This window comes from Stegostoma tigrinum, chromosome 33 (assembly GCF_030684315.1).
Source record: "Stegostoma tigrinum isolate sSteTig4 chromosome 33, sSteTig4.hap1, whole genome shotgun sequence".
In the NCBI taxonomy this organism is placed as follows: Eukaryota; Metazoa; Chordata; class Chondrichthyes; order Orectolobiformes; family Stegostomatidae; genus Stegostoma; species Stegostoma tigrinum.
In genome coordinates, this window is record NC_081386.1 from 33,431,537 (window position 1) to 33,458,976 (window position 27,440).

The 27,440-nt window shown below is 41.4% G+C and overlaps 1 protein-coding gene across 1 annotated transcript in view; it reads right to left on the bottom strand.

The window, feature by feature from the left end:
* Window positions 1-27,151, bottom strand: part of LOC125467371 (eukaryotic translation initiation factor 3 subunit J) — a 38,172-nt gene extending 11,021 nt beyond the window's left edge. The window contains exons 1-5 of the mRNA XM_048563110.1: window positions 27,086-27,151; window positions 26,869-26,954; window positions 19,472-19,520; window positions 17,973-18,070; window positions 15,474-15,588 (exon numbers count right to left, since the gene is read on the bottom strand). Coding sequence (XP_048419067.1) covers window positions 15,474-15,588; window positions 17,973-18,070; window positions 19,472-19,520; window positions 26,869-26,954; window positions 27,086-27,107 — 370 coding nt within the window. The 5' untranslated portion in view covers window positions 27,108-27,151. The remainder of the gene's footprint in view (window positions 1-15,473; window positions 15,589-17,972; window positions 18,071-19,471; window positions 19,521-26,868; window positions 26,955-27,085) is intronic.
* Window positions 27,152-27,440: the final 289 nt, after the last annotated feature.

Here is a 27,440-nt window from a genome sequence, read left to right on the forward strand (position 1 = left end):
CACCACTCACCACCGACTTCCAGGCAGAATATTTTCCTTCAACTACTACTCGCTGTCTTCTGTTGGTCAGCCAGTTCTGTATCCAGACAGCTAAGTTCCCCTGTATCCCATTCCTCCTGACCTTCTGAATGAGCCTACCATGGGGAACCTTATCAAATGCCTTGCTGAAGTCCATATACACCACATCCACAGCTCGACCCTCATCACCTTTTCTAGTCACATCCTCAAAGAACTTGATAAGGTTTGTGAGGCATGACCTGCCCCTCACAAAGCCGTGTTGACTGCATTTAATCAAGCCATGCTCTTCCAGATGGTCATAAATCCTATCCCTCAGAATCCTTTCTAACACCTTGCAGATGACAGACGTGAGACTTACTGGTCTGTAATTGCCGGGGATTTCCCTATTTCCTTTCTTAAAGAGAGGAGTTACATTTGCCTCTCTCCAGTCCTCAGGTACGACTCCAGTGGAGAGCGAGGATGCAAAGATCTTCGCAAGTGGCGAAGCAATTGCATTTCTCGTTTCCCAAAGCAGCCGAGGACAAATCTGGTCTGGGCCTGGCGACTTGTCAATCTTAATGTTTGACAAAATTTTCAGCACATCAGCTTCCTCTATCTCTATCCATTCCAGCATGCACACCTGCTCTTCAGAGGTTTCATTCACTACAAAGTTCATTTCTTTCGTAAAGACAGAAGCAAAAAACTCATTTAGGGCTTCCCCTACCTCCTCAGACTCCACACACAAGTTTCCTATGCTATCCCTGATCGGCCCTACTCTTTCTTTGACCATTCTCTTATTCCTCACATAAGTGTAAAATGCCTTTGTGTTTTCCCTGATTCCTTCTGCCAAGCCTTTCTTGTGCCCCCCTCCTGGCTCTCCTCAGACCATTTTTGAGCTCCTTCCTCGCCTGCCTGTAATCCTCTAGAGCTGAGCTTGACCCTAGCTTCCTCCACCTTATGTAAGCTACCTTCTTCCTTTTGACGAGAAGCTCCACCGCTCTCATCATCCAAGGTTCCTTTATCTTACCCCTTCTTGCCTGTCTCATAGCCACATATTTATTCATCACTCGCAACAACTGTTCCTTAAACAGTCTCCACATGTCTATAGTGCCTTTACCATGGAACAATTGCTCCCAGTCCATGCTTCCTAACTCATGTCTAATTGCATCTAATTTCCTCTTCCCCAATTAAATATCCTCCCATTTTGCCTAATCTTCTCCTTCTCCATAGCTATGTAGAATGTGAGGCAGTTACGGTCACTATCACCAAAATGCTCTCCCACCACAAGATCTGATACCTGCCCCGGCTCGTTTCCAAGCACCAAGTCTAAAATGGCCTCTCCCCTCGTCGGCCTGTCAACGTACTGCGTTAGGAAACCCTCCTAAACACACCTTACAAAAACAGCTCCATTCAAATCTTCTGCTCAAAAGGAGGTTCCAATCAATATTAGGAAAGTTAAAGTCACCCATTACAACAACCCTACTACGTCCACACTTTCCAAAATCTGCCGACCTATGCTTTCTTCAATCTCCCTGCTGCAATTGGGGGGCCTGTAGTAAACCCCTAACGAGGTGACTACTCCCTTGCTCTTTCTAATTTCCACCCGTACTGACTCGGTAGGCAGATCTTCCTCAACAAAGGAAGCTTCTGTAGCTGTGATACCCTCTCTGATTAGCAGGGCTACACCCCCTCCCTATTCTTTTTAAATGCTCTAAACCCTGGAACATCCAGCAACCATTCCTGCCCATGAGAAACCCATGTCTCTGTTATGGCCATAACATCATAGCACCAGGTACTGATCCATGCTCTAAGTTCATCACTTTTATTCCTGATACTCCTTGCGTTAAAGCAAACACACTTTAACCGATCCCTTGGTTCCTTCCCACGAGCTGGTCTACCTCTTGCTACTGCCTCACCTGCATCAACTCTCACCTCCGGTATACAGCTCAGGTTCCCACCCCCCTGCCATACTAGTTTAAACCCTCTCGAACTACTCAAGCAAACCTTCCACCCAGGCAGTTTCCAAAAATCTACCACTGCTGCCTTGGATACAGGTAACAAATGAATGCAGAATCGAGGATTTGTCGTACAATGAAGCAATTTTATGGCTTATCCCTTAATTACAACATTATTTCCCCGCAGTAATTCAAGCAATGATTGTTTTGGATAATAGCTTTCCTTTGGTCATATTTCAACTGTTCACTGGTGAATATCCCACATTTTATTCTCTCTCCTCCATCTGACATTATTCTAACATCTGGATTCAAAGCTATGTGTAACACTTCTCTAGAGAGGTTGCAGTTTCAGCAAATAACACTATCAATTCAACTAGATTTACACGAGGGAACAGTTTGTGCTATGTTCCTTAACTGTTTGGTATAAATGCAGTAAAATACACCGACATACAACCACCAGAGGTTTAATATTCTCGAGTTAATTTCTCTGGGAATTAGAAAAACGATAGCAGAATTTGTCATAAATTATTTGCAGATTTAACATGCCCCAACATGAAGAAACATCCATCTGGTTATGGTCACAGCACTCAAATAGGTTCATACACAAAGGGAGGTCTATCAATAGGAATATGCCAGGTTTGCTTATTTTATATGATGCTCACACATGGACATCCTTCCCTATGTCCATCTTTGATTCCAATCTAAAGCAATCATCTCCAAATTGAAACCCTTTGTTTTCTACTTCATTGAAGACAATAACTCATAAAACAGAATTCTCAAATATTGACATACAAGTCTTGATTACAAATTACATTTTCATTTAGAAGTAAAAATATTTTAGAATTAGTCATTGCTGTGTCATAGGATATATTCCACATGTAATAAACCACTTGCGATTGCTTCAGATCTTTATAAATTCTCTCTTCTCCACCCAGAAGAGTTGGTCAGCTCAGTTAGTTGTATTGTTGGTTCGCAATGGGGATGATGCCAACAGTGAGTGTTCCATTTCCACATGGTTGAGCTTAGAGGAATAACAGTGCAGGTGGAGGCCATTCGGCCCATCTAATCCGCACCGATTCGCTGATCAGCATCTCACCATACCCCCATAACGCTGCATTACCCACAGCTGGTCGACCTAACCTGCACAGTTTCGGACTGTGGGAGGAAACCAAAGCACCCAACAAGACCCAGGCAGAGATGGAGAGAATGTACAAATTCCACGCAGACAGCGACCCAAGATTAGAATCGAGCTCAGGTCCCTGGCACTGTGAGGCAGCAGTGCTAACCACTGTGCCTTACCATGAAAGACTCAACCTTTTCCCTTGGCATGGTGACTCTTAGGTTAAACCACTACCAGTTGTCTCTTTCTGATGACAGCAGCCTCTTGGTCCACTAATACTATGGTGACTTTATCTATACCACCTTTGAGATTAGTTACCTGTATCACTGAATCAATTTCCCACTTATTCTCTTTCAGGTTACTTCAAACACCATATTTCCTTACTGATATTTTTCGGTAAGGATATACGTGAGGGAGAAAGGCAAGGACAGGGGAATTAAGTGAGGTGAAGGAAGTAGGAGAAGGCGGTTCTTGTGGCAAGGTCAGCTGGGACCAGTGATTCGAAATTTTACAAAAGGTTTGTTTCCTCATCAACACTGTTCCTATTCCAATACTATACTTTATATCTGTCCTATACCATCCTTCCCAGAACATCACAGCATTCTTAGTATTTTTGATAATGAAATTTCCAAAATTTTCTCTCTCTCTCCCCTTCAAACTATTTTTCTAACAGCATCAGGCAGGAAAAAGTCAAATCATCAAAACAACACATTTCACCATATAGCCTCAAGCAGCATGGCAAGAGCCCAGCCGTGAACTTCATCAAAACGCTGTTCCAACTGCTACATTCATCACTGCAGCAGAGGAATGTGTTTCCATCGGGGAAAAAGTTTACACTATCTTGACATTGTCCTTTAAATGGAGTGGCCCCAGGTCTAACATTCTACAACTGCTCAGTTATATCCTCATCGTTCCTTTAACATTTCAGCTTTTAAGCTGACTGCTGACTTTATATTCATAGGGAACGCGGTTTATCACTAGGACATCTCCACTCCACATTCACAGGGAGACAGTTGTCTAACATTCAGACTATCACAAAATACTCCACCCTGCAGTCCTTAATGCCAACAAATCTGCTTCAGTGAGAGCTAAAGTGTGACAGATTGCAAGACCGGAAATGAAATGATTCTCTTTTGCAATAATGCTTTGTGGGCATCAATGCTACACTAGCCTTGTGGAGTCAGGCGGAAGACTTTCTGGGAGTTCTGAGAGATGCAGAGGTTCTGGCTTAATGTAAATTGTATTCTACCAACTGCTGTGCAAACATGAAGCCAGGGTGGGCAAGTTCCACGTCACCTAATGGCTGCCCAGGTAATCAACACGTCGTCATCAGATTCAAATTTTGGTCCCTATTTGGAGCAATGCCAGTATCGTGAGCACAAACTTGTATAAATTAAACACTGCAACAATCAAAAGCTTAATATACTTCAGTTTATTTGCACAGCAACAATTCAATTCAACCCAGTTCAGTTTTGTTTTAAAATAACTAACACACAACTCAAAATATTATTGTTTATGAAACTGAAGAGGCCAGTTGAGTCACAAAGTAAGGAGTTTATTTCAAGGACTAATCTTTTTCCAAATATGGCTTTCATGCTTATCATAGAGGCTCCATGTAATCAGAATCATCACAACTTCAGGCATTAAAGATGGAGAAGCTTTTCTTCGTTTAGTGCAAAACAAAACTTCTTCATAATTCCTACAGAAAAGTTGTCAATTTACAAGAAGGTGAAAAGCCATAAAAACTTCCAACCTCTGCTCTAATTTGGCCCGAAGTCCAGATTTTTAAACCAAAGATTCAGCTTTTGTCAGGAGATTGGCGCAAGACAATTAAAGAAAATCTCATTTATTTCTGAAGGAGTAAAACAGGCTAAATAAGATAAAAGGAGCAGAATTAGACATTTTGGCCCACTGACAAACTAGGCTGCCCCTACAGTGTTATTACTCACACAACGTTGACATTTACCTCAATTTCTGCACTACCTCAGAGTTTAAGCATCACATCTAATTGACCTATTGTCAGCTGTGAGCCATTACAGTGATCATTTATGTTAAAGCAAGTGGGATCACAGCAGCATCTCACTGATAATGAGCAGTATACATAGAATTATTGGTAGTTGTCTTTTCCCTAGGATGGGGAATTTCAATACTAGCAGACACATTCTTAAGGTGAGAAGAGAGAGATTTAAAAGACACAAGGTAAAAATCTTTCACGGAGAGGATAGCTTGTGTGTGGAATGAACTTCCTGAGGAAGTGGCGGATGTCCGTATAATTACGATGTTTAAAAGACATTTAGATAAATCCATGAATAGGAAAGGTTTGAAGGGATATGGGCCAGCTGCAGGCAGGTAGGACTGGTTTAGTTTGGGATTAATTCAGCATGGGCTAGTTGGACTGAAGGGTCTGTTTCTAAGCTGTATGATGTTATGACTCTGTATCTGCACACAACAGGGGGCAGACACATAAGAAAATAAATCAGTAGAAGTTGGAGTCATCGCCAGTATTTTACACCCTTGCAGACTACCAACTTTGGTCAGATCACATTCTGAGAGAGAGTTTACATGACTCAATTCCAACTAAATAAATCCTGCACTCCTGCCAAAGCAACTCTCATGATAAGTGGTCAATAATGGTTGCTACTATATCCACAATCGTATGCCTTCTCAAGCCCCTCAATCCATCACATTGCCTTACCAAAGCTCGTTAAGGAACTCAGATTGAAGGCCATTCAGTTCCACAAGACTGCTCTACCATCCTGGAAACAGGGTGCAATCAACGTTTAGGTAAAAACTGTAGAAATGGAAACCAGTGGTCAAAATAGTCCCCCTACCCAGAGCTGCCTGAGACACATTCAAGGGTTACTGTTCGATTTCACAAGGCATTTTCTTCTCACTAACTCCTATATTGGATGATGCAGTTAAGTAGTAACACGGCCTTCTGTACTTTTGTTTAGCTTTTCTTTAAAGTGGCTTTCTTGATAAACTAAAATAGCACAGACACCACGTCCATGCATACAATGGCATATTTTAATCTGTATTGCAGAAATAAGATGTTCTAGTTATTGCATGTTAAACCTTCTATACTATAGTTTCCAAAGTGGGATTATATACACCTTATAATCAGGGTCTGTTCCTCCACTGTACACAACACCCACTCTTTCTTCCAGGTCAGTCAGCTTAGTTTTCTTTGGCAGAAACACCAAAAACCAGAGGGTCTATTAGTATGGGTCAGTGACATAGTTCTGGAGGTATTTGATGTTATTAGGGGTTTGTTCAGCTAGTTCCCCTGGCGGTTCAATAACGCATGCTTCTGAAGCAGCTGGTCTACTTTTATTCCAGTCTGTGTGCAGAAGCAGTACGTTGCAACTTTACAACATGAATAGTAGTCCTGTAGAGTACCTTTGCAGCAAGTCTGAAGTCTTATTCACCCAAGTTAAATTTGAGTTCAGCATTTTTTAAACAGAGATATGGAAGACTTGTTTCCTTATATGCAGATGAATATTAAGGGCATACCCAAGGTCTCTTCTATTGCTCAAAAACTTTAGGGATTTGTTTCTTGAGTGCAAGTAACAGCCAATTATAATCAGTTCCCCTATTTCTGCCCAGCAGGCATTCAATCCTTGCACACCACCCATTTTAGTTCAACAGTTCAAAAGTTATTTATTTAATTCGTGATTTGACAAAGAAAAATATGAAAGTAGATTTTTAAATAAGGTCAGGAATACTGCGGTGAGTAACTTACTTTCCGACTCCCCAAAGCCTGTCCACCATCTACAAGTCACAAATCAGGACAGTGAAGGAGTACTTCCCACTTGCCTGGATGGGGGCAGCTCCTCATCCACAAACATTCACTCCCTCCACCACTGGCTCTCAGCCACAGCAGTGTGCACTATTCACGAGATGCACTGCAGAAACTCACCAAAGAGGAGCAACTCCCTCTGAATCTGCCCCTCCCCTGTATAGGCATGACTTGCAATGGTCACCTGCAATTTAAATTTTCAGTGTGAATTTGCCTACTACCCTCGTTTATTTTCAACTCTGACAGTAACATCGTTGTTGTATATCTGGCCTGCTTTTTGAAAAGACTAAGACAAACACTTAAATCATGGACTGGATTGTAGCCACATAGCTCTGTCTCAGAACAAATAAAAGATTTAAAAAGCAATAGGGAAAAATCCAATTCCTTTAAATCCAGAAAAAGCTTAAAACGCTACCATGTGATTAAATGTGAACCTAGATGCCGTCACAAGGACACAATACAATCAAGGAGTGTTCATGGTGTTTTAGCTCCATCTACAGCATAGCAAAAGAACTGCATCACTGTTTACCACAATTATACAGTACCATTGTTCACAATTTCTAAATTATATACCACAGGAGGCCATTGGTCCACAGTACCTTTGTTGATTCTTTCGAAGAACTATCCGATAGTCCCATTCATCTGCTGTTTCCTCATAGTCCTACAAATATCTCCTAATGTAATAAAGAGGCATGTCTTTTATTTGCTTCAGCAGAGTGCATAACTTCTACCACTTTGGTGTGGCACCTTCTTTCATGGAAAATATGCAACATAATCGTTTCCGTACCCAAACTCACTGAACATGTCAATGGTACTATTGCCAAAACTTTCCTACTAATCGCATGACATGACTTGATATACAAGCCAGTCTGTTGCTCATGTTTACAACTTGTAAAGTATAAATTGAACTTCACAAATGGCCTGAATTCACCCCCTTTCCCAGCTAAGGTTTACCTCCAAGAAGTGGTGCTCAATAAACGAACCCACACTGGGTATATAAGGAGGTTGTTTAATGCACGGAATGAAGAACAACGAATGAACAATACAGCACAGGAACAGACCCTTCAGCCCTCCGAGCCTGCGCCACCACATTTTGCCCTTTCCATACTAAAACTGTCTTCATGAGAAGGTTTGTAGCTCAGGTTGAGGTTCTGGATGTGAGTTTGCTCGCTGAGCTGGAAGGTTAGTTCCCAGACGTTTCGTCACCATTCTAGGTAACATCATCAGTGAGCCTCCGACGAAGCGCTGGTGTTATGTCCCGCTTTCTATTTATCTGGTTAGGTTTCCTTGGGTTGGTGATGTCATTTCCTGTTCTTTTTCTCAGGGGATGGCAGATTGGCTCCAAATCAATCTACCATCCCCTGAGAAAAAGAACAGGAAATGACATCACCACAGGAAATGACATCACCAACCCAAGGAAACCTAACCAGATAAATAGAAAGTGGGACATAACACCAGCGCTTTGTCGGAGGCTCATTGATGATGTTACCTAGAATGGTGACGAAACGTCTCAGAACTAACCTTCCAGCTCAGCGAGCAAACTCACACCCAGAACTGTCTTCATTTACAGGATCCATATTCCTTTATTCATGCATTCGTCCACGTGCTTCTTGAACGTTATTATTGTGTCTGCTTCCATCACCACCTCCGGCAGCACGTTCCGGGCACTCATCACCCTTTGTGTGAACTTGCTTTGCACATCTCCTTCAAACACCCCCGTCCCTGAACCCATGCCCCCTAGAAATTGACCCCTCCATCCTGGGGGAAAAAGCCACAAACTTTTCACTCTATCCATGCCATTTACAATCTTAAAAGCTTCCATCAGGTCACCCCCTCAGCCTCCTGCGTTCCAGTGAAAGTAAACAATCTCTCCAACCTCTCCTAATAGCTAAAATCCCCCATACAAGGCAACATCTTGACAAACCTTTTCTGTACGCTCTCCAAAGCATCCACATCCTTCTGGTAATGCAGTGACCAGAAGTGTATCCAATATTCCAAGTGTGGCCTAACTAAAGTTCTATAAGGCTGCAGCATAACGTGCCCATTCTTATACTCAACACACCTTCCAATGAGGTCAAGCCATAAGCCTTTTTTACTACCTTATCCTGTCTGCAGGTCTGCCTTCAGTGATCTGTGGACCTGCACATCCAGATCCCTCTGCATATCAATACTTCTAAGGGTCTGCTGTTCACTGTAATTTTCCACCTGTACTTCATGTTCCAAACTGCATCACCTCAAATTTGCATTAAACTCCATTTGCAGTTTTTCTGCCCATGTCTCTAACTGATCTATATTCTGTTGCATCTTCTGACAATCCCCCTCACTATCCACAACTCCAATCTTTGCATCGTCCATTTTCCTCCAAATCATTTATGCAGACCATGAACTGCAGAGGTCCCAGCACTGATCCCTGTGGCACACCACTAATCACAAACCTCTGTTCTGAAAAGCATCCTTCCACCGCTGCTCTGTTTCGTATGACTTAGCCAGTTCTGCATCCTTCTTGCCAGCTCACCCCTTAAGCTTGTGACTTCTCATAGTCTGCTATGAGGGACCTTGTCAAAGGTTTTACTAAAGTCCACGTAGACAGCATCAACCTCTTTTGCCATATCAATCATGTTCATCAACTCCTCATTAAATTCAAACAAGTTAGTTAGGCATGACCCTCCCTGCATAAAACCATGCTGGCTATCACTAATAAGTCACTTGCTTCTAAATACATATAGATCTTGTCCCTGAGAATCTTTTCTAATAATTTCCCTACCACTGTGAGGCTCACAACCTGCCATTTCCTGGATCATCCCTGCTCCCCTTCTTAAACAATGGGACAACACTGGCTATTTTCCAGTCCTCTGGGACCCTGTCTATGGCCAAAGAGGATACAAAGATGTCTGTCAATACTCCAGCAATTTGTTCTCATTTCTCCCTCAATATTCTGGGATAGGTCCCATCAGGACTCAGAGGCTTATCTACTTTAATACTTTTTAAGATGCACAACACCCTTCTCTTTTTAACAGAAATTTGACATTCTCTTCCTTGAGATTACCCTCCATCAATTACTTATCTTTGGCGAATATGGTAGGGCATCGCTTACAGTCAGATAACGTATCCCACAGTCAATTAAACAACATTCCAGATTTTCATTTTTTCTCACATGTGCCTGTACATGGTCCGAATTTCCTTTTAAGCAGACTTTGCTAACATTTCTGCTTCTATCACCATGCCCGACAGCATAATCCAGACAGCTACCACACTCTTTTTAAAAAAAGACTTTCCTCGCACTTCTCCATTAAATTCTACCCCTCTCACCCTAAACCTATGCCCTCGAGTATTTGACAGTTCCAACTGGCAAAAAACTCCAACTATCCAGCCTATCAAGGCCTCTCAATCTTTCATATTTCTATCAGGTCACCCCTCAACATGAAAGAGGCACACCTTCAAGTTAGTTTCTTACAACATCATGTTCTGAAACCTAAAAGCAGGAAGGACTCATCACTAATAGTTAATTAAAGCAATTAAGGAAACCGTCAAATTTAAAGAAAATGCACGTAATTGACCTCATGTGTATGTCAGGTCAAATAATTGATCAGAATAAAAAGCATGGCAGAGAATGGCGAAAGATTAACCAGGAGGAAGAAACTAAACATGTAAATGGAAGATGGCTAGAAATATAAAACATGTTTCTACAGGTATTCAAAGAGGAAAAGCAGAGAGTAACAGTTCTCTACAGAGAGAGAATGGCAAACTAATAGCAGATAAGAGGAGAACAGGGAAGGAAATGAGCAAATACTTTTCGATCTTCACTCTGGAGGATACAAAAATATTTCAGCAGTATCTAACGAGGAGACAGAAGGGAGAGAGGAACACAGTGAAGTTATAATTACCAGGAATGTGGTGCTGAGCAAACTGGAGGAGCTGCAGGCTGACAAGTCTCAGAAACCTGATGGACTTGCACAGTAATACAGCATGGAAACATACACCTCAGTCCAACAAGTCCACACCGACCACACTTCCAAACTAAACTGGTCCCACTTGTCTGTCCTTGGCCCATATCACTCCAAACGTTTCCGATATATGTACTTATCCGAATGTCTTACAAGTGTTATAAATGCATTTGCACCATCACTTCCTCTGGCTCTATCACACAAGAACCACAGTGTAAAATAGTTGCCCCTCATTTCCCATTAACTTTCCCCTCTCACCCTAAAAACATCAATGTAGTATTTCCCTCCCTCCCTCCTCAACAGAAAAAAGGGGTGAGAGAGACGTGCTAATTTGTTGGTAGCAGAGTGAGAAGTAAGGCACTGGCATGATAGGCTTCGATGAGCAGCAGCTCAGCAAAAAGTACACATAAGCTCAGGTAAAGTCCTTTTAACTTTCTTCTTAATCTTACAGCAGTTCAGATGGCAGTTAGTGCAGTGGTATGCTCCTCCTGCAGGATGTGGGAGATCAGGGAGACCTCTATCACCCCTGATAACTACACCTGTGGGAAGTGCACCCAGCTGCAGCTCCTGGGAGACCACGTTCAGGAGTTGGAGCTGGATCAGTTCCAGGATGCACTTTGGATCATCAGAGATGCTGAGCGTATCACAGATAAGAGTTTTAGTGAAGTGGTCACATCTAATGTGTGGACAGAGACTGGGCGACCACCGCGAAAGGCAAACTGAGGAGGCACTGTGTGCAGGAATCCCCTTGGCCATTCCCCTTGAAAACAAGTATACCGTTTTGGATACTGTTGGGGAGTGGGGAGGCATGCCAGATCAGAGGAAAGCACTAGTAGCCAGGTTGGAGGCACTGCAACTTGATCTGGGATGCAGTGGGAAAAGGTAAAGGTAAACAGGACCTTAATGATAGGAGATTCGATAGCTAGGAGGACATATAGGTGATTCTGTGGCCACGAACAGGGATCCAGGATGTCTCAGAGTAGCTGCAGACTGTTTTCAGGGTGGGGGCGAACAGCTAGAAGTCATTGTGCACGTTGGCACAAATGACATAGGTAGAAATAGGGATGAGGTCCTGCAGAGTGAGAACAGAGAGCTAGGAAAAAAGTTAAAAACCACCTCAAAAGTGGTAATCTCTGGATTACTTTCAGTGCGACATGCTAGCGAGGGTAAGAACAGGATGATACGGCAGATGAACACCTGGCTAAACAATTGGTGCAGGGGGCAGGGATTCAAATTCCTGGACCATTAGGATCTTTTCTGGGGCAGAGGTAACTTGTTCAAGAGGGACAGGTTGCACCTGAACTGGAGGGAGACCAGTATCCTGGCAGGCAATGCTGCAAGGGAGGCTTTAAACTAGACTGACAAGGGGGCTGGATCCTAAATAGCAGGGAGGCAAGTGTGAGGCTGGAAGGAGATACAGTAATCAGAAATAGCAAGTTGAAGAGACAGGTCAGGAGAGAACAGGACAGGGAGCAAGGAATGCCTGTTGGATTAAACTGCATCTATTTCAACGTAAGAGGGCTGACAGGTAAGGCTGGTGAACTCAGGGCATGGATAGGTATGTGGGACTGGGATATTATAGCCATTACAGGAATGTGACTAAGGGTGGGACAGAACTGGCAGCTTAAAAATGTGCCAGGGTACAGGTGTTTTAGGCAGGACAGAGGTGAAGGAAAGGGAGGAGGGGAGTGTTGAATTTTTGATTAAAGGGAGTATCACAGCATTAGTCACAGATGAAATAACTGAGGGATCATCCAGTGAGGTTTTGTGGGTGGACCTAAGAAATAAGAAGGGAAGAAATAAGAAGGGGATGGTGACATCATTGGGGTTGTACTATAGGCCCTCAAAATAGTCAACTGGAATTAAAGGAACAAATGTGCAGGGAGATTGGGGAGCAATAGGATTGTCATAGTGGGGGATTTTAATTTTCCTAACAAAGACTAGGACTGCCATTGTGTTAAGGGTTTAGATGGGATGGAATTTGTTAAATGTGTTCAGGAAAGTTTCCTCAAGCAGTATATAGAAGGTCCTACCCAGGAAGGGGCAAAACTTGACCTACTCTTAGGAAATGGGGCATAACAGGTGACAGAGATTCTTTAAGTATGGTAAAGGAAAAAGAATAACTAAAGAGAGAGAAAAGGACATGTAAGAGATGAGCAAGGTCTTCAATGAATATTTCTCCTCTATGTTTACTGTGGAGAAAGGCATAAAGACTTGGGAACTTGGGGAAGTTAGTTGCAATATCTTGGGGACAGTAGTTTATCACAGTTCAGGTAGTGTTGGAAGTATTAGAATGCATGATGGTGGATTCATCTCCTGGTCCTGACCAGATCTATCCAAGAACCCTGCAAGAGGCTAGGAAAGCAACTGTGTGGGCCCTGGCAGATATATTTGCATCGTCATTAGCCAGAGGTGAAGTCCCGCAAGAATGGTGAGTAATGAATATTGTGCCCTTATTCAAGAGCTGCAAAAAAAACTGGGAATTATAGACCAGTAAGCTTAAAAACTGTGGTAGGTAAGTTACTTGAGAAGATTGAGGGATAAGCTATACGTACATTTGGAAAGACAGGGTTTGATTAGGAGTCAGCATGGCTTCATGTGTGGGAGGTCATGCCTCTCAGATTTGCTACAGTTCTTTGATGAAGTGACCAGGAAGGTTGATGAGGGCAAGGCGGTAGACATAGTCGATATGGATTTCAGTAAGGCCTTTGATAAGGTTCTACGTGGTAGGCTGCTCTGGAAGGTTAGATAACATGGAATCCAGGGAGAACTGGCAAACTGGATGCACAGTTGGCTTGATGGTAGGAAGCAGAGGGCAATAGTGGAAGGATACTTATCTGACTGGAAGCCTGAGACCAGCGGTGTGCCTCAGGGTTCGGTGCTGGGCCCATTGCTGTTTGTTATCTATTTGGATGAGAATGTATAAGGCATAAATACTAATCGTGCAGATTACACTGAAATAGGCGATATCGTAGACAGTGAACAAAGTCATCATAAAGTTCAGAAGGATCCTGATCAGCTGGGGAAATGGGCCAAGAAATGACAAATGGAGTTTAATATATACAAATGTGAGGTAGCGCGTTTTGGAAAGTCAGATCAAGGTAGGAGATCCATGGTGACTGGTAGGAACTTCAGGGAGTGCAGTGGAAGAGAGGGGCCTTAGCATTCAGGTGCACAGTTCTCTGAAAGTGTACTCACAGGTAGCCAGGGCAGTGAAGGAGGCTTTTGGCAGACTGGCCTTCATCTGTCAGAGAATTGAGTGTTTAAGTTGGAATGTTACGATGCAGTTGTACGTGACCTTGGTGAGGCCGCACTTGCTGAGTACTGTGTACAGTCTTGGTCATCTTGCTATAGGAAGGAAGTTGTTAAACTGGAAAGAATGCAGAATAAATTTACAAAGATTGCCAGGATTCAAGGAACTGAATTATAGGGAGAGGTTGGACAAGCTAGGGTTTTTCTTCTTTATAACATAGGAGATTGAAGGGGGATCTTATAGACAGGTATAAGATCATGAGAGGCATGGATAGGGTGCATGTATCAAGTCTTTTTCCCAGGGTTGGGGAATCGAGGGCTGGAGGGCATCGGTTTAAGGTAAAAGGGGAAAGAATACATGGTAACTGGAGGACAAACTTTTTATTTTAACACAGAGGGTGGTATGCATGTGGAATGAGCTACCAGTGGAAGTGGTTGAGGTGGGTACATTATCAACATTTGAAAGGCATTTGGACAAATACATGGGTATGAAAGGTTGAAAACGTTATGGGTCAAGTGCAGGGAAATGGGCTTAGCATGGATGGACAGTTTGGTTGGCACAGACCAGTTTGGGCCAAAGGACAAGACTCCATGCTGCAGGTCACCCAAATGCTCCCTAGTTTTGAACTCTCCCATCGAATGGAAAAGACCCTTGCTAACTACTTTATCTATGCCCCTCATGATTTTAAAGGCAACTATCAGACAACCCCTCAACTGCTACACTCCAGGTGAAAAAAGTCCCAGTTTATCTTCACAACTCAAATCTTTCATTCCCTGAAACATCCTGGTAATCTTTTCTGAACCCTATCCAATTTAATATCCTGAAGTGGCAGTTGATTTTCCGAAATTTGCTAAATGGTGGAAAAGTTCCGACAAACTGGGAAATAGCAAATGTAACACCTCTGTTCAAGACAGGAATGGAGATTATTAAAGGCGTTTAGATGGCCATTTGGAACAACATGAGACAATCTGAAAGAGTCAGTACAACGCCTCATGAAGTAGAGATCAGGTTTAAACAATTAACAGGAATTCTTTGAAAGCGCAACAAGTGCTTTGGATAAAAGGGAGCCTGCAGATGTACTGTATTCGGTTTTCCAGAATTCATTTCACAAGGTACCACATAAAAGTTTAAATTGTGCTTGTTGACACCAAGATGGAGTTAGAATCTAGTTTGGAACTGAAGATCATCGGAGGTAGGTGGGAATGTGAAATTCAAAACACAACTTAATCAGCTATGATTTTATTGAATGGCAATGCAGGCTCAAGGGCCAAATGGTCTATTACTGCTCCTAGCTGTATGTTTATAAACTTAATTATACTGGAGCTTTTGCCAATGCAAAATTGGATAAAATAACACTGATGAGCTTGAGGTTTCTAAAGAGTTAACAAATTTGTTTGCACCTTACCAAATGTGTCCTTTGCTACTTCTAGATCTGCCTGTTCTTGTAGCTTGGCTAGTCGGAGTTTTTCTGCAAGTTGTTCCTCTGGTGAAAGTTCCACTGGTTCGGCTACTTTCTCCAACTGAAAACAAGAGGCGCAGAAAATTGGACAGGCAGAACACAAAATGGAAATACTTCCACACAACACCATTAACACATTGTATCAGTCATTTTTATTTCCCCAAAGTCTCTGCCTACCATTCCAAAAATCACCATCAGCAGATGGGCACTACTGGTAAGGCCAGCAATTATTATGCATTCCATGTTGCCTTGAAATGCTGATAACGGCAGCTGCCTTCCTGAACTGCTGGCTCATAGCCACAAAAACCACAAGTGGGACTTCACCAGGTCATCTCAGAAATAAATTAGGTCAAACATATTGGTATGGGATAGAAATTATGCACAAGTTCAGACCAAGTAAGGATGTTAGATTTCTTTTCCAAAAAGGATATTAGTTAACTACTTGGATGTTTTGTAATTCTCTGACAGTATGTTCGCCATTCATATTGAGTGAAACCGGTAAATATAAAAGCTTAAAAGAAACATAAAATTGAAGTTATGTTGGGAGTTGAACTCTCATTCCCTGAATTACTGTCCAGTTACATACAAATACATAGATTTTAATGTATCATGAGGGAAGTGGCTTCAGTGATTTTAAAAAGCAACAAATCTAGTAAGATTAAAAACATGCAAAATTTCTTTGATTCTGGAAGGGTCCCAGCAGATTGGAAAATAACCAACATAAAATAGTTAGTGTAACACCTTTACTCAAGAAGGATAAGCAAAAACTATAGGGTAGTAGGCCTAACAATGGTCATAGGAAATTGTGAGAATCCATTATGGAGGAAACTTTAGCAGGATATTCGGGAAAATCATAATGGATGAGACAGTCAACATGATTTTGTGAATGGAAACTGGTCCAACTCATTTAGAGAGAGTTCTTTGAGGAATCAACAAGCTAGGCAGATATAAATCATGTGGTGTATTTGAATTGCTAAAGGCATTTGATCAAGTTCCACTCATTCTGGGATCTCGTGAAGAAAGATTGAACAAGTTGGGTCCATTCATATTGCAGTTTACAAGAGCAAAGGGTGAAATTATCAAAACATGTTGTTAAGCCCTTTGTACCATTCATGAATTCATTTGCCCCCGCAAAACATACTATAAATGCTTTCCCCCACTAAGTATCTAATCATCGCTTATCTGCAACATTAAAGGAAAGATACTGAATGATACTTGTTTCCTGCAGTAGACATGCACGTTGCACAGGCACAGATCTCAAAACTTGCTGTTCACAGATTTGAGGAGGACTTGATTGGCTATTCAGCAGAATGATGTTTCCGATCGTGGAAAAAATTAAACTATGGGGCACAATTTAATATTTTTAAGAAATTTTTTCCCCTCTTTTAGCTGTGAGGGCTAGGTCCACAAATATATACAATGCTGTGTTAGACAGCTTTTTGATGGACAAGAGAGATCAAGGATTACAGCTGACACGTAGGAAGAGAGAGTTGAGATCACCACCAGATCAGGTATAATCTTACATGGCAAAGCAGGCCGGCTGTTCACTTCTGAATTTTATTCTAGGGGTGCTGATGGCCTAGTGATATCATCTATCACAATTAATCCTAGCACTATGACTTTTAATCCAGAAACTCAGCTATGTTCTGAGGAGATGGTTTCAAATTCTGCCGCCACAAATTGTGGAATTTGAATTCAAATTTAAACAAAAATCTGGAATTTAAAAAAATCTACTCAGGACTCAAACTATTGCCAATTGTTCGAAAAACCCACCTGGCTCATAAATGCCCTTTATAGAAGGAAATTCGCCATCATCCTCTAGTCTAGCCTACATATGACTCCACACCCCAGCAGGGCAGCATGACGCTCAGTGGTTAGCACTGCTATCTCATAGCACCACGGATCCGGGTTCGATTTCATACGTGGGTAATTGTGGGGGCTCCACACAGACATTCTCCCCACATCTACGTGGGTTTCCTCCCACAGTCCAAAGATGTACTGCATAGGCAGATTGGTCATGAAAAAGAGAGTTTCTGGAATAGGATAGGGGGTCGGGTCTGGGTGGGATGCTCTTTGGAGGGTCAATGTGGACTCTGAGCAGAATGGCCTGCTTCCATGCCAAACGGATCTTATTATTCAATATGGTTGACTCTCAACTGCCCTCTGAAATTTCCCGGCAAGCTGTTCATTTCAAAGGCAGCTAGGAATGGGCAATAAATGCTGGCCAGCCAGCAACACCCACACCCCACAAATGAACACAAAAAAAAGGTATGAATGCCTGAAGTGTGGCATTTTAGGTCTTGTATCCTTTAATTTTAGTTCAATTTACCCAGTAGTCTATACTGTACTGGTTAAATATATTCTGCAGCAGTTTGTAGCATTGTAAAGATAAAGAATCCTTCGACCAGTGGAATATTCCATCCTGATGGATATGAAGCAACTTACATTTTTTAACTCTTGCTTTTTCTTCTTCAGTTGCCTTTCTTTTTCTTCCCTTTCTTTAATCCGGTCACTTAATTTCTTCTTTTCTGTCTTGACTTCAACTGTAGGATTTCAGAATAGTCAAAACCCCCAGTTAGTGACAGTTATACACTGTTTTATCACACTGAGAAGTAAATGCTTTAAAATTATCTTTATACTTGCTGTTTCAAGCTCAACAGAAATATCCAATAAAACGCACCTTTCTTTTTATTTCAAAATTGTGGGGCCTGTGCTGAATAACTTTCAAAATGTTACAGTAGAAAGTGCATCAACATTGGTTTAACCGTTGAGAGGCCAGACATTTCCTCTCTGATAGCATTGAGAGTCAACCCACAGCAAGTGGGCTGCAGCAGTTCAAGGATGACGCTCAGCACCACCTTCTTAACAGCAGCTAGGAATGGGCATTAAATAGTGGCCAGTGAGCGACATTCACATCCCACAAATTAATAAAAGCATGGGCAACTTGAAGAAAACATGAAAATTACGGTGTGAAATTGAATAAGTATAACACTTGGCCGAGGTACCGACAGAAAAAAAAACTGTTTATTCATAGAATCCTGTCAGTGTCAGAGCAGGCCATTCAGCCCAGTGACTCCACAATGACCCTCTGAACAGCATCCCACTCAGAACCACCCTGCAAACCTGCATTTCTCATGGCTAATCCACCTAACCTGCAGATTTTTGGGCTTCAGAAGGATATCAGAGCACCTGGAGTAAGCCCACACAGACATGGGAAAAATGCGCAAACTCCACACAGTCAGTCGCCCCAGGGCGGAACTGAACCCACGTCCCTGGCACTGTGTGGCAGCAGTGCTAACCAGTGAGTCACCATGCCACACTAATCCACAGGATAATTTCAGACAACCAGGGAGGAAACCAGGTTTAAAGACCTCACCTGAGAAACTGAGCTTTCAATAGTACAGCTCATTATCAGTACTATACTGGGAGTATGAATTTTGATTTTGAAGTAAACTACAGTGGAGACTTGATTGTTCAGAATCAGAGGCAGGAACGCCACCAACTGAGCCACAGAAAAACCTAAGGCCACTGATAACTTGTGACGATGGGACTCAGTGTCTGATCACAACGGTCAATCCTTGTAGTTGAGTCTACAACAGTCCCAGGCATCAGATTCGGAAAACTCCCAGTGACTGAGAGTCTGGGAAAAATAGGTCCACAGTCACTTGCTCCTAACAGCGTTACATTAATCACATCATGACGCAAATTATTTAATCTCAAAATATTGCTAAATTTGAATGAATCACTACTAACTCATTCCACTGTTTCCTTTGGAGCCTGTTTGGGTACCTGCTCAGTGAAAGGAAATGCTGGAAATAGAATACCCCTCTTCAAACTGAACTAGTTTATCATAATCCACACCAACTACTCCTCTCAGAATTCTAAAAGCAGCCATTACATTACATTACCTCCCAATTCAGGTATTAAGAAATCTGCATGCTTACCAGGTTTCACAGGTGCTTTCTTTTCCTCTTCATCATCATCCCAGTTGTCCTATGGAAACAAAAAAGTGAGAAGTGTTTAAGCTACTACTCTTCATTCCTCTGAATGAAAATGGGTGTAAATAAATTTTAAAACAATTTTTTAGTTTTTGTGGCCCACTTGTAACAGTTTTGTCAAAAGCAGATCTCTGCAGGAAATAGGTCATGAACTTTGTAAACTGCAAAAGGGAACCACTAGATCATTTAAAGCCTAGTGTACCTTCTTTATGGAGTACACCACAGCATGTGATTAAGCCACAGATCAAAAGATCATCGCTTAATCCACAGTCTATACTGAGCTGATCTCAGGCTAGCCGCTGAGGTAAAGCTGGCCCCTGCAATCCTGAAACAGGGAGGCAACTGATAGTTGCAGACTTCTGTTAGTGGCTTCAGCAGCCTCTGTTGGTAAAAGGCAGGTATTAATAACAATGACTAGGAACAGATCACTCTACTGCCTGTTAACACATTCACCTGTTACAGAAGGATTTCTACAGTGGTGTGGTATGGTATGGCACCAAATGATTTTCCTCCGTGGAACTGAAGCATGCCAAGAGTGTTACACAGTGTGGTAAAAATTGGTGGGAAGTAAACATTAATGCAAAATGACAAAAGTAACTGATTGACAAATAGGTCTGAGGGGTGATCGGACAAATTTTCCAGATTATGAGAAGTTTTGATTGGTTAGATGTGCAGAACATTTTCCAACAGCAGGAAAACCGAACTGGAGGTCATAAACATAGGAGAACAAAAGAATGAAAGTAGGATGAATCAGTACGAATAGAAGGATAGGTCAACTGGCTTAGAAGGGTCAGAGGTAGTTAGTGTGAAACACCAAGGCTTGCATGACCCAACTGGGCTGAATGACCATTTCTGTTCTGTAAATAGTACCAACATATCAGAATGTTCAAAATGCTCAAGCAGAGTAAAGAAGAAGAAACAGTGGGGGTAAAAATTACTTAGTAATGTTTTTCCTAATCCCTCTGCACATTACCTTTAGTTCATTTTCACCCCAGGTTAAACCTCATTAACATACTGGTATCTCTGTAATTGGTAATATGCATACCAGAATTATACTGACATGGAGTTTGCATGCCCCAAATATTGGCAAACTGCGTCAAACACCACATCCAACTGGCCATTCACAAGGTGCTCTGCATCGATGAGCAAAACTCGAGGCCCAATATTAGATACAATTTGGCAAACAGACAACAATCACTAAATAATACTAAGTGTGCTATGAATTATGCTAACACCCAATTTAGGACTGTCTTTGTGGCTAGCACTGTGATACATTTGCATGAATGAAAGCAACAAATATTAATATGCAAGGTCTTATTTTTGGACATTTCTACAGAAGTATAGAAAAAGTATGAAGAGTGGTCTGCCCAATACACAAAAGCCATACATTTCAAGAGGTAAAAATACAGAGAGAGAATCTGAGAGCTAATAAAGAAAACAAAACTCCAGGAATTCCTTTCCAACCTCCATGAAAGCAGTGATTGGGATTAACAATCTTGGGTGTTTCCTCATAACAATCTGATGCTGTAGAGTCACACCAAAACCCAAATATCTAATTTTCTCTAGTCAGTCCACTAAATGCCATTAGGGAAATACAAAAAAATTGTATGACCTACCCCTAACAAGGCATCCTCACTCATGCCAAAATGAACAAATTCAATTTTATGCAGGATATTCATTTACCTAGAGCAGGGAGACATGTCACCAAGGGATAGCATTCACCACATGGCTCCACACAGTTTGGAAACAAATTTACAGGCCATGAGCCAACTCAAGAGAAAACTCACCAATGCCCAATATTAAATTATATCACATTTTAAAATCTTGCAAACATTTCAAGGCCTCTGAAAACCCGTGATTTTTCATAACTTGACAAATTGTATGGGGCTGGCTAAAACAGCAGGCGTCTTTCTGCAATGACTCATAAGCATGCAGTTGTAACACCCCCTTGTGGATTTCTTAGCAATTGCACATGAGACTCAAGGATGAAGACAGATTTCAATGCCTGACTGACATCCAGCTGGCCAAAGAAAAAGTTAAAGTTCAACCAATGACCGTTAAGTGACTACAGCAAGTTTTTGAAAACAGGCCTATAGAACAGCAAAATTCTTTCTCATCATTTGTCTGTAATCATCTGTATTTGATGTGAAATCACCACAATATCTACTTGCCTATGGAATCATACCTTCAACAAAGATATCATCTCATGGAAACACAGGTTTATAGCACAGATAATCATTTAGACCATTGTGTCTATACCAGACAAGATTACGCAACCTAGCCTAACCTCACATTCCTGTTATTAGCACCTCAAGTGCATATTCCAGTGCATCTCTTTTTCAACAAGTTGGGTTTTTGCCGCTACCATTTTTTCTGATTGTGAGCCATAGACTCCCAGTGAAAAGATTACTCAAGGTCCTCCTAATCCTGCAAACAATTACTTCAAATCTACGACCCTTGGTCAGTTAGCTTTTCAACGAAAACAGGGTTTCCTACCTACTCTGTCCAAATCATCATAACCTTGGGCACCTCAATCAAATCTTGCCCCACCCCTGCCTCATCAGTTCTAAAGAAAACCCATCATATCCAATCTTTCTTCAGAAGTAAAACTTTCATTGAATGTTGCCAGTATAGAAATTTCTTCTTTATCCTTTCCATCTCATCCAATCTCTCATGTAGTGACCAGAATTTGAAAGGCTGCAATGAAACAGATCTTTTATACAGTTCCAATATAAGCTTCAAGCTCTTACACTTGAGGCCTTGTCTATTAAGGTACAGGATCCCTTATTAATCACCGTATTTCCCTTCCAGCCACCATCAGGGACCTCTGTCCGTACATTCTAAGTTGCCTGTGTCAGTCTACAACTTTTCAGAATCTCACTGTATGGATGCACGTATCTTAATCATCCTGCCCAAATTCCCTTGTTTTTTTATCTCTCCAGATTTAATACTGTGTACCACTACCTATCTGAACAACGTTAATACCCATTAAATAGAGACAAAGTGTTACACTCCTATCAATTTGTCAAAACAACACACTATCTGTTCTTCTGCAGGTAAGGAATATGAAGTCACCCTTTAAATTTTTATATAAAAGTTAGAAAACAGAACCGAGTGATTTAACTTCTATATAAAAGTTAAATCACTCGGTTCTGTTCTTTACATCACCTATAGTGTTATTGTGCGAAAAGTTATCAAAACTACACAAACTATCTCAACACTTATAGATACCGAAAATCCCATTCTAACTTCCAAACGACTGCATCATCTATCCAACACAAAGGTATATAAAATTTCAACAATACAGAAACATGCTATTTAACCTTTATCTATGCTCATGTTGAAAGCTCCACATAATCTCTCCCTTCTCAGGTGGCACATTATTTCTTTCATACACATGCAGTCATCAAGCTGAGATTTAAATACATTGATCACATGACAGCATAGTTACACAACCAAAATTTATTGCACAACTGACATTGCACATCAGTATTTTAATCATTGTGTATCCCTGGAGTCTGCATGTTGCTTCATTCTTAAATGTCTTGACATATTCCTGTGACACTTCCCATCAAATGGAATTGCTCATACCACATTACTGACAGATTCGAGTCATAAACCATATCTGGAAGGATTAAATTTAATTGTTTGACTGCATGTTATTCGAAGCTCAAATAGGCAACACTAGATCAATCCTCATGAGGTGTCATCAACCTGAAAGACTAAAACTATTCTGCTCTCTATTGACACATTAATCTGCTGAGCACCTGCAACTGAAATGTATGGGTCTGCATTACTTTGTTTTTTTTTTGCTATGAACTTTGATATAAATGATTGTATTTACAAAAACTTGAGGCTTATTGCATCCAACTATACTGTGGTCTACAGCTGCACAATAGCATTCAGCACTAAGCTCAAGGTTCAAATTCAAGCTGATGACACATCAAGTGACCATTCTACAAAGGTCAGCAAAACCACTCCTGATTTTGCTGACAATTTTAAAAGTTTTCAACCTTGTTCCTGCATTTCAAATCACCAGAACAGCTTTACTGAAGGAATGTGGCAATGTATCTTCTAGTATGCTCAGTTTATCACTAGGATTATAATAAAGTGAGTTACAATTTTGGATAGTGTCGGATTGAAGAAATCTTTTATCATGGTTTCGTTGTAACAAGCGCTAGCTACTTCCTGAATGTACCGTCAATTCAACCCAGCAAAACAAATCTTGCCACTGGATTGTGCTCCGGGATGAAGTATCAAACTTCCAATCCACGGACCAGTTCCACCCACTGGCAATGTACTGTGCTGGCTCTCCCAGGCACTATTCCTTACAGTCTGAAAGATTGTGATATTAAATGTCATCAATGGCACGGGGCCGGGTTGCGTATGTGTGGTCGTGGTTGTTTGGGGGGCTCAACGGGTAATTTTGATGGTGGGTACATGTTCATCCTGTACTTTACAAATTTCTGGTCAGCCATGATCAATGTGGAAAGGTGTCCCTCAAGTTATAAGCATTTTCCAGTCTCAACCAAATAGAAATACAAGGTCGAGTTCTTGAACCAAAGGAGCATTAACTGGTCTATTCCATTGAATTATTTTCAGAACATCTATTAAACATGCCATTATACTAGATTTATTGTGGGCAGTCTCTCTCCTGCATTGAGTAAATCTGGAATTTCAGTGATCATTTCATATTTCTCTCTTACAGACACTATATAGTATTCACGCTCAACAGCACCACACTATTAGAAAAACTTCAACGATAAACTTACTAAATTTAGCCTAATCCTTGCTCGTTTTAGAACATTCTATACACTCAGGAAAGTTTCCCGCAACTATAAATTCCCTTGCTTTCTGACATGGGTTAGACTCTACCCAAGTTTGGGTTCCCATTTATGCACTCCAGCATATCTAAAGCTAAGAAAAGCTAAAAACTTATCTAATTTCTGCATTTGTACAACACACTGTTCCATTATCATAGGGATAATACACAATTCCTCCTAGTCTTTAAAGCCTTCCCTTATTTCTTAATTCAAAAGAAAAGTCTCCACTGATTACTTACGTTATTGGAATATTTATGAATTTTTTGAAGTAATTTCATCCTTAATAAGTAAGGCTACTCCTCACAAACATTAGCTGTTCCTCTTTTGCTGACCTGTTAGATTTAGTTCCCAGCTCTAACCATCTCAGTTATAGCCTAAATCTCATACGTGCAAGGTTGAATTTATTCTAATTTGGATTTGTGTAAAGCAAGCTTATTTATGCCATATTTATCCTTATCTTTCCTTCATCTCCAATATTTTATTGATTTCATGTTTCTTTTCTGGATTAAGTACACTACAGCTTTTAAATGTAACGTTTTAACATCACATTACCATACTGTTCACTTCTTTCAAAACTTCTTAGTAACATTACTAGTTGAGAACACTTACTTGTTTAATGTAAGGTGTGTGATTTATGTATGCATTAGTAGTATTTATTTTAGAGCCTGGATTTTTAGCTACTGGCATGTGGTTTTGGACAGTGTATGTGAAGGGGTTTAATAATTAACATGTCATTCTTACTAGTTTTAAAAAGTCATGGCTCCAGTATGAGAGGGGGAACCCCTGGGTGATAACGGAAATTTGTTTGCATTGGGAGTTTTATACGCACAGTAAACACTGAGGACCATTAGCTTCCTTCCAATTTAGAAATCTTCGGACTACATTGATTGCTATGGGGGTAAAAAGTGTGGAAATCTTTTGTCTTTGATGCAACACGGTTACCAGGTAATAAAAATAAAGTGCTAGAGAAACTCAGCTGGTCTGACAGCATTTTTGGAGAGAAAAATGGAAGCAAAGGACTGTACTGGATTCAAAAAGGCAACTGTTTCTCTCTACTGATGCTGACACACTCAACAAGTTTTCCAAGCACTTTCTGTTTCAACTTCAGATAGCCAGCATCCACAGGATGTTCCTTTCATTTGACAGTTACCACATGCACCAGAAGATCAATATGCTTTCACATCACTGGGACTGGATTTGCCACCATGCAGTGCATAACATGAATTGTTATACAATACACTGTACCCCCCCCCGCCCAATAAACAGGTAAAACACATGAATACACTGGAAAGCAGCTGAAAAAATCCTGATGTCAAGCATGTGTAGCTCAGTGCCTGAATAGCTAACCACTATGTAAATGGAGTTTGACACCCTTGACGCTAGAATTAAGCAGTGCCAGCCTTTGTAATGGTGGGAGTAATGTGTTTTCTGTATAACCTTTTGGAATTAATGTGGGAAGTAAAACGATACAATGGCAATGTTTTCGAACATATAAATAAAACATGCACTTGGGTTGAAGTTAGTTTTTTAAAAAATTACATTACTTTGCTCTTTCTCTGCTATAATTCCAGAGGATAGAGAAATCTGAGACTCCTAAACTAGACAAAACTACGTTTCCACTCAAATTTGACCCCTATAAAACAACACAGTGACTAATTATTGTCTGTAAGCACAATGGAAGAGCTTCTCTGTTGCTACGTTGTTAACTTAATTATCAAAAGGTAGAGAGTAGGTTTACATCAATACCAGTGGAAGAACAGAAAAGCCAAGCAGATGGGACCACAACCATTCAACACACACATGGTTTACCATGACAAAAAGGTTACATCTCTGAAGTCCAGCAAACAAACACGAGAAGATTGATACCCTCGAAAGGACCAATAAATGACTGGAAATTACACTCCATCACTCCATCAAAAAGGGCAAAAACTGACACTAAGCCACCTTTAAACAACTGCCCAAAAATTTGTTCAAATTACTGATTTTAAGAAGCACATTAAAACAGGAGAAAGAATAGAAAGGCTGTGAAGTTTAATTTGGATTTAGGCAACTGAAAGCACAGCTGGCAGCAGTGGGCAAAACCTCGGAGGATGGACCAAATAATGGAATTAGAGGAACAAACAGCATTCAGAGTTAAACGTTACATACATCGGGAAGAAGTGAATCTATCCCAGGTTTTGAACCGGAGGATTGGAATTTATTTTGCAGGTGTTGAAGAGTGCCAACTTCAGGCTCCACGAACATAGGGTGAATAACCAAGGAAACAGAATATGTAACAGGTGGTATTAAGCATGGCTCTACCACTCACCCCATCAGCATGAACCATGTGGGAGCAACGGTGACGCCCCGACTCCCATCAGAAATTAAACATGAACCTACATTTGTGTAGCACCTTTAGCATAATAAGAGACAGACTCGGCCACGACAAACGGTCGGCGGCGGGATAGGTTGCCTGGGCCCAGGACTGCTGCTGACCAGGGTCCCAAGCTGGCTCAGGCCCAGGTCTAGTGTTTTCTTTACCTTCACATCCTCCTCCTCGTCCTCGCCTTCCCATCTGTCCACGATCACGGGCTTGCTCACCGGCCCCTGCGTCTGGAAATCGTCGTCTGCGAAGAAAATTGAAGTTGGTTATTAGTCTGGAGAGTGAAATAGGCAAAATAGAGGAATGAAGGAGAAAGAAAAGTCAGAAGGAACCTCTCAGCGCCATTAAACCCGACACACAAAAAGCCGCGCTCACCCCAGCTGTCCGAGTCCGCCATGTCTGCCTGCCCGCCCGCTCGCTCGCTCCGTCACACTGAGGAACTGTGGGATACTGGAGGACTAGACATTGTGGGATACTGAAGTTCGACCTGGGAGGACTAGGAGTCTGCCCACCCAGTACTTGCGCTACCCTAGACTTTCGGCGACAGCAGTTTCCAGAGGAAGGCACTCTTATATATCATACTGAAGGGAGAGTGAAGCAGCCAAGGATGACAAGGGAAGGCACAAAACTGTACAACGTGGTAAAGATTAGTGGAACACCTTTAAAAACTAGCCAGCAGTAATTAAAATACATTGGGGTGGGGTAGGATATGAATTTTATCTCAGTTATC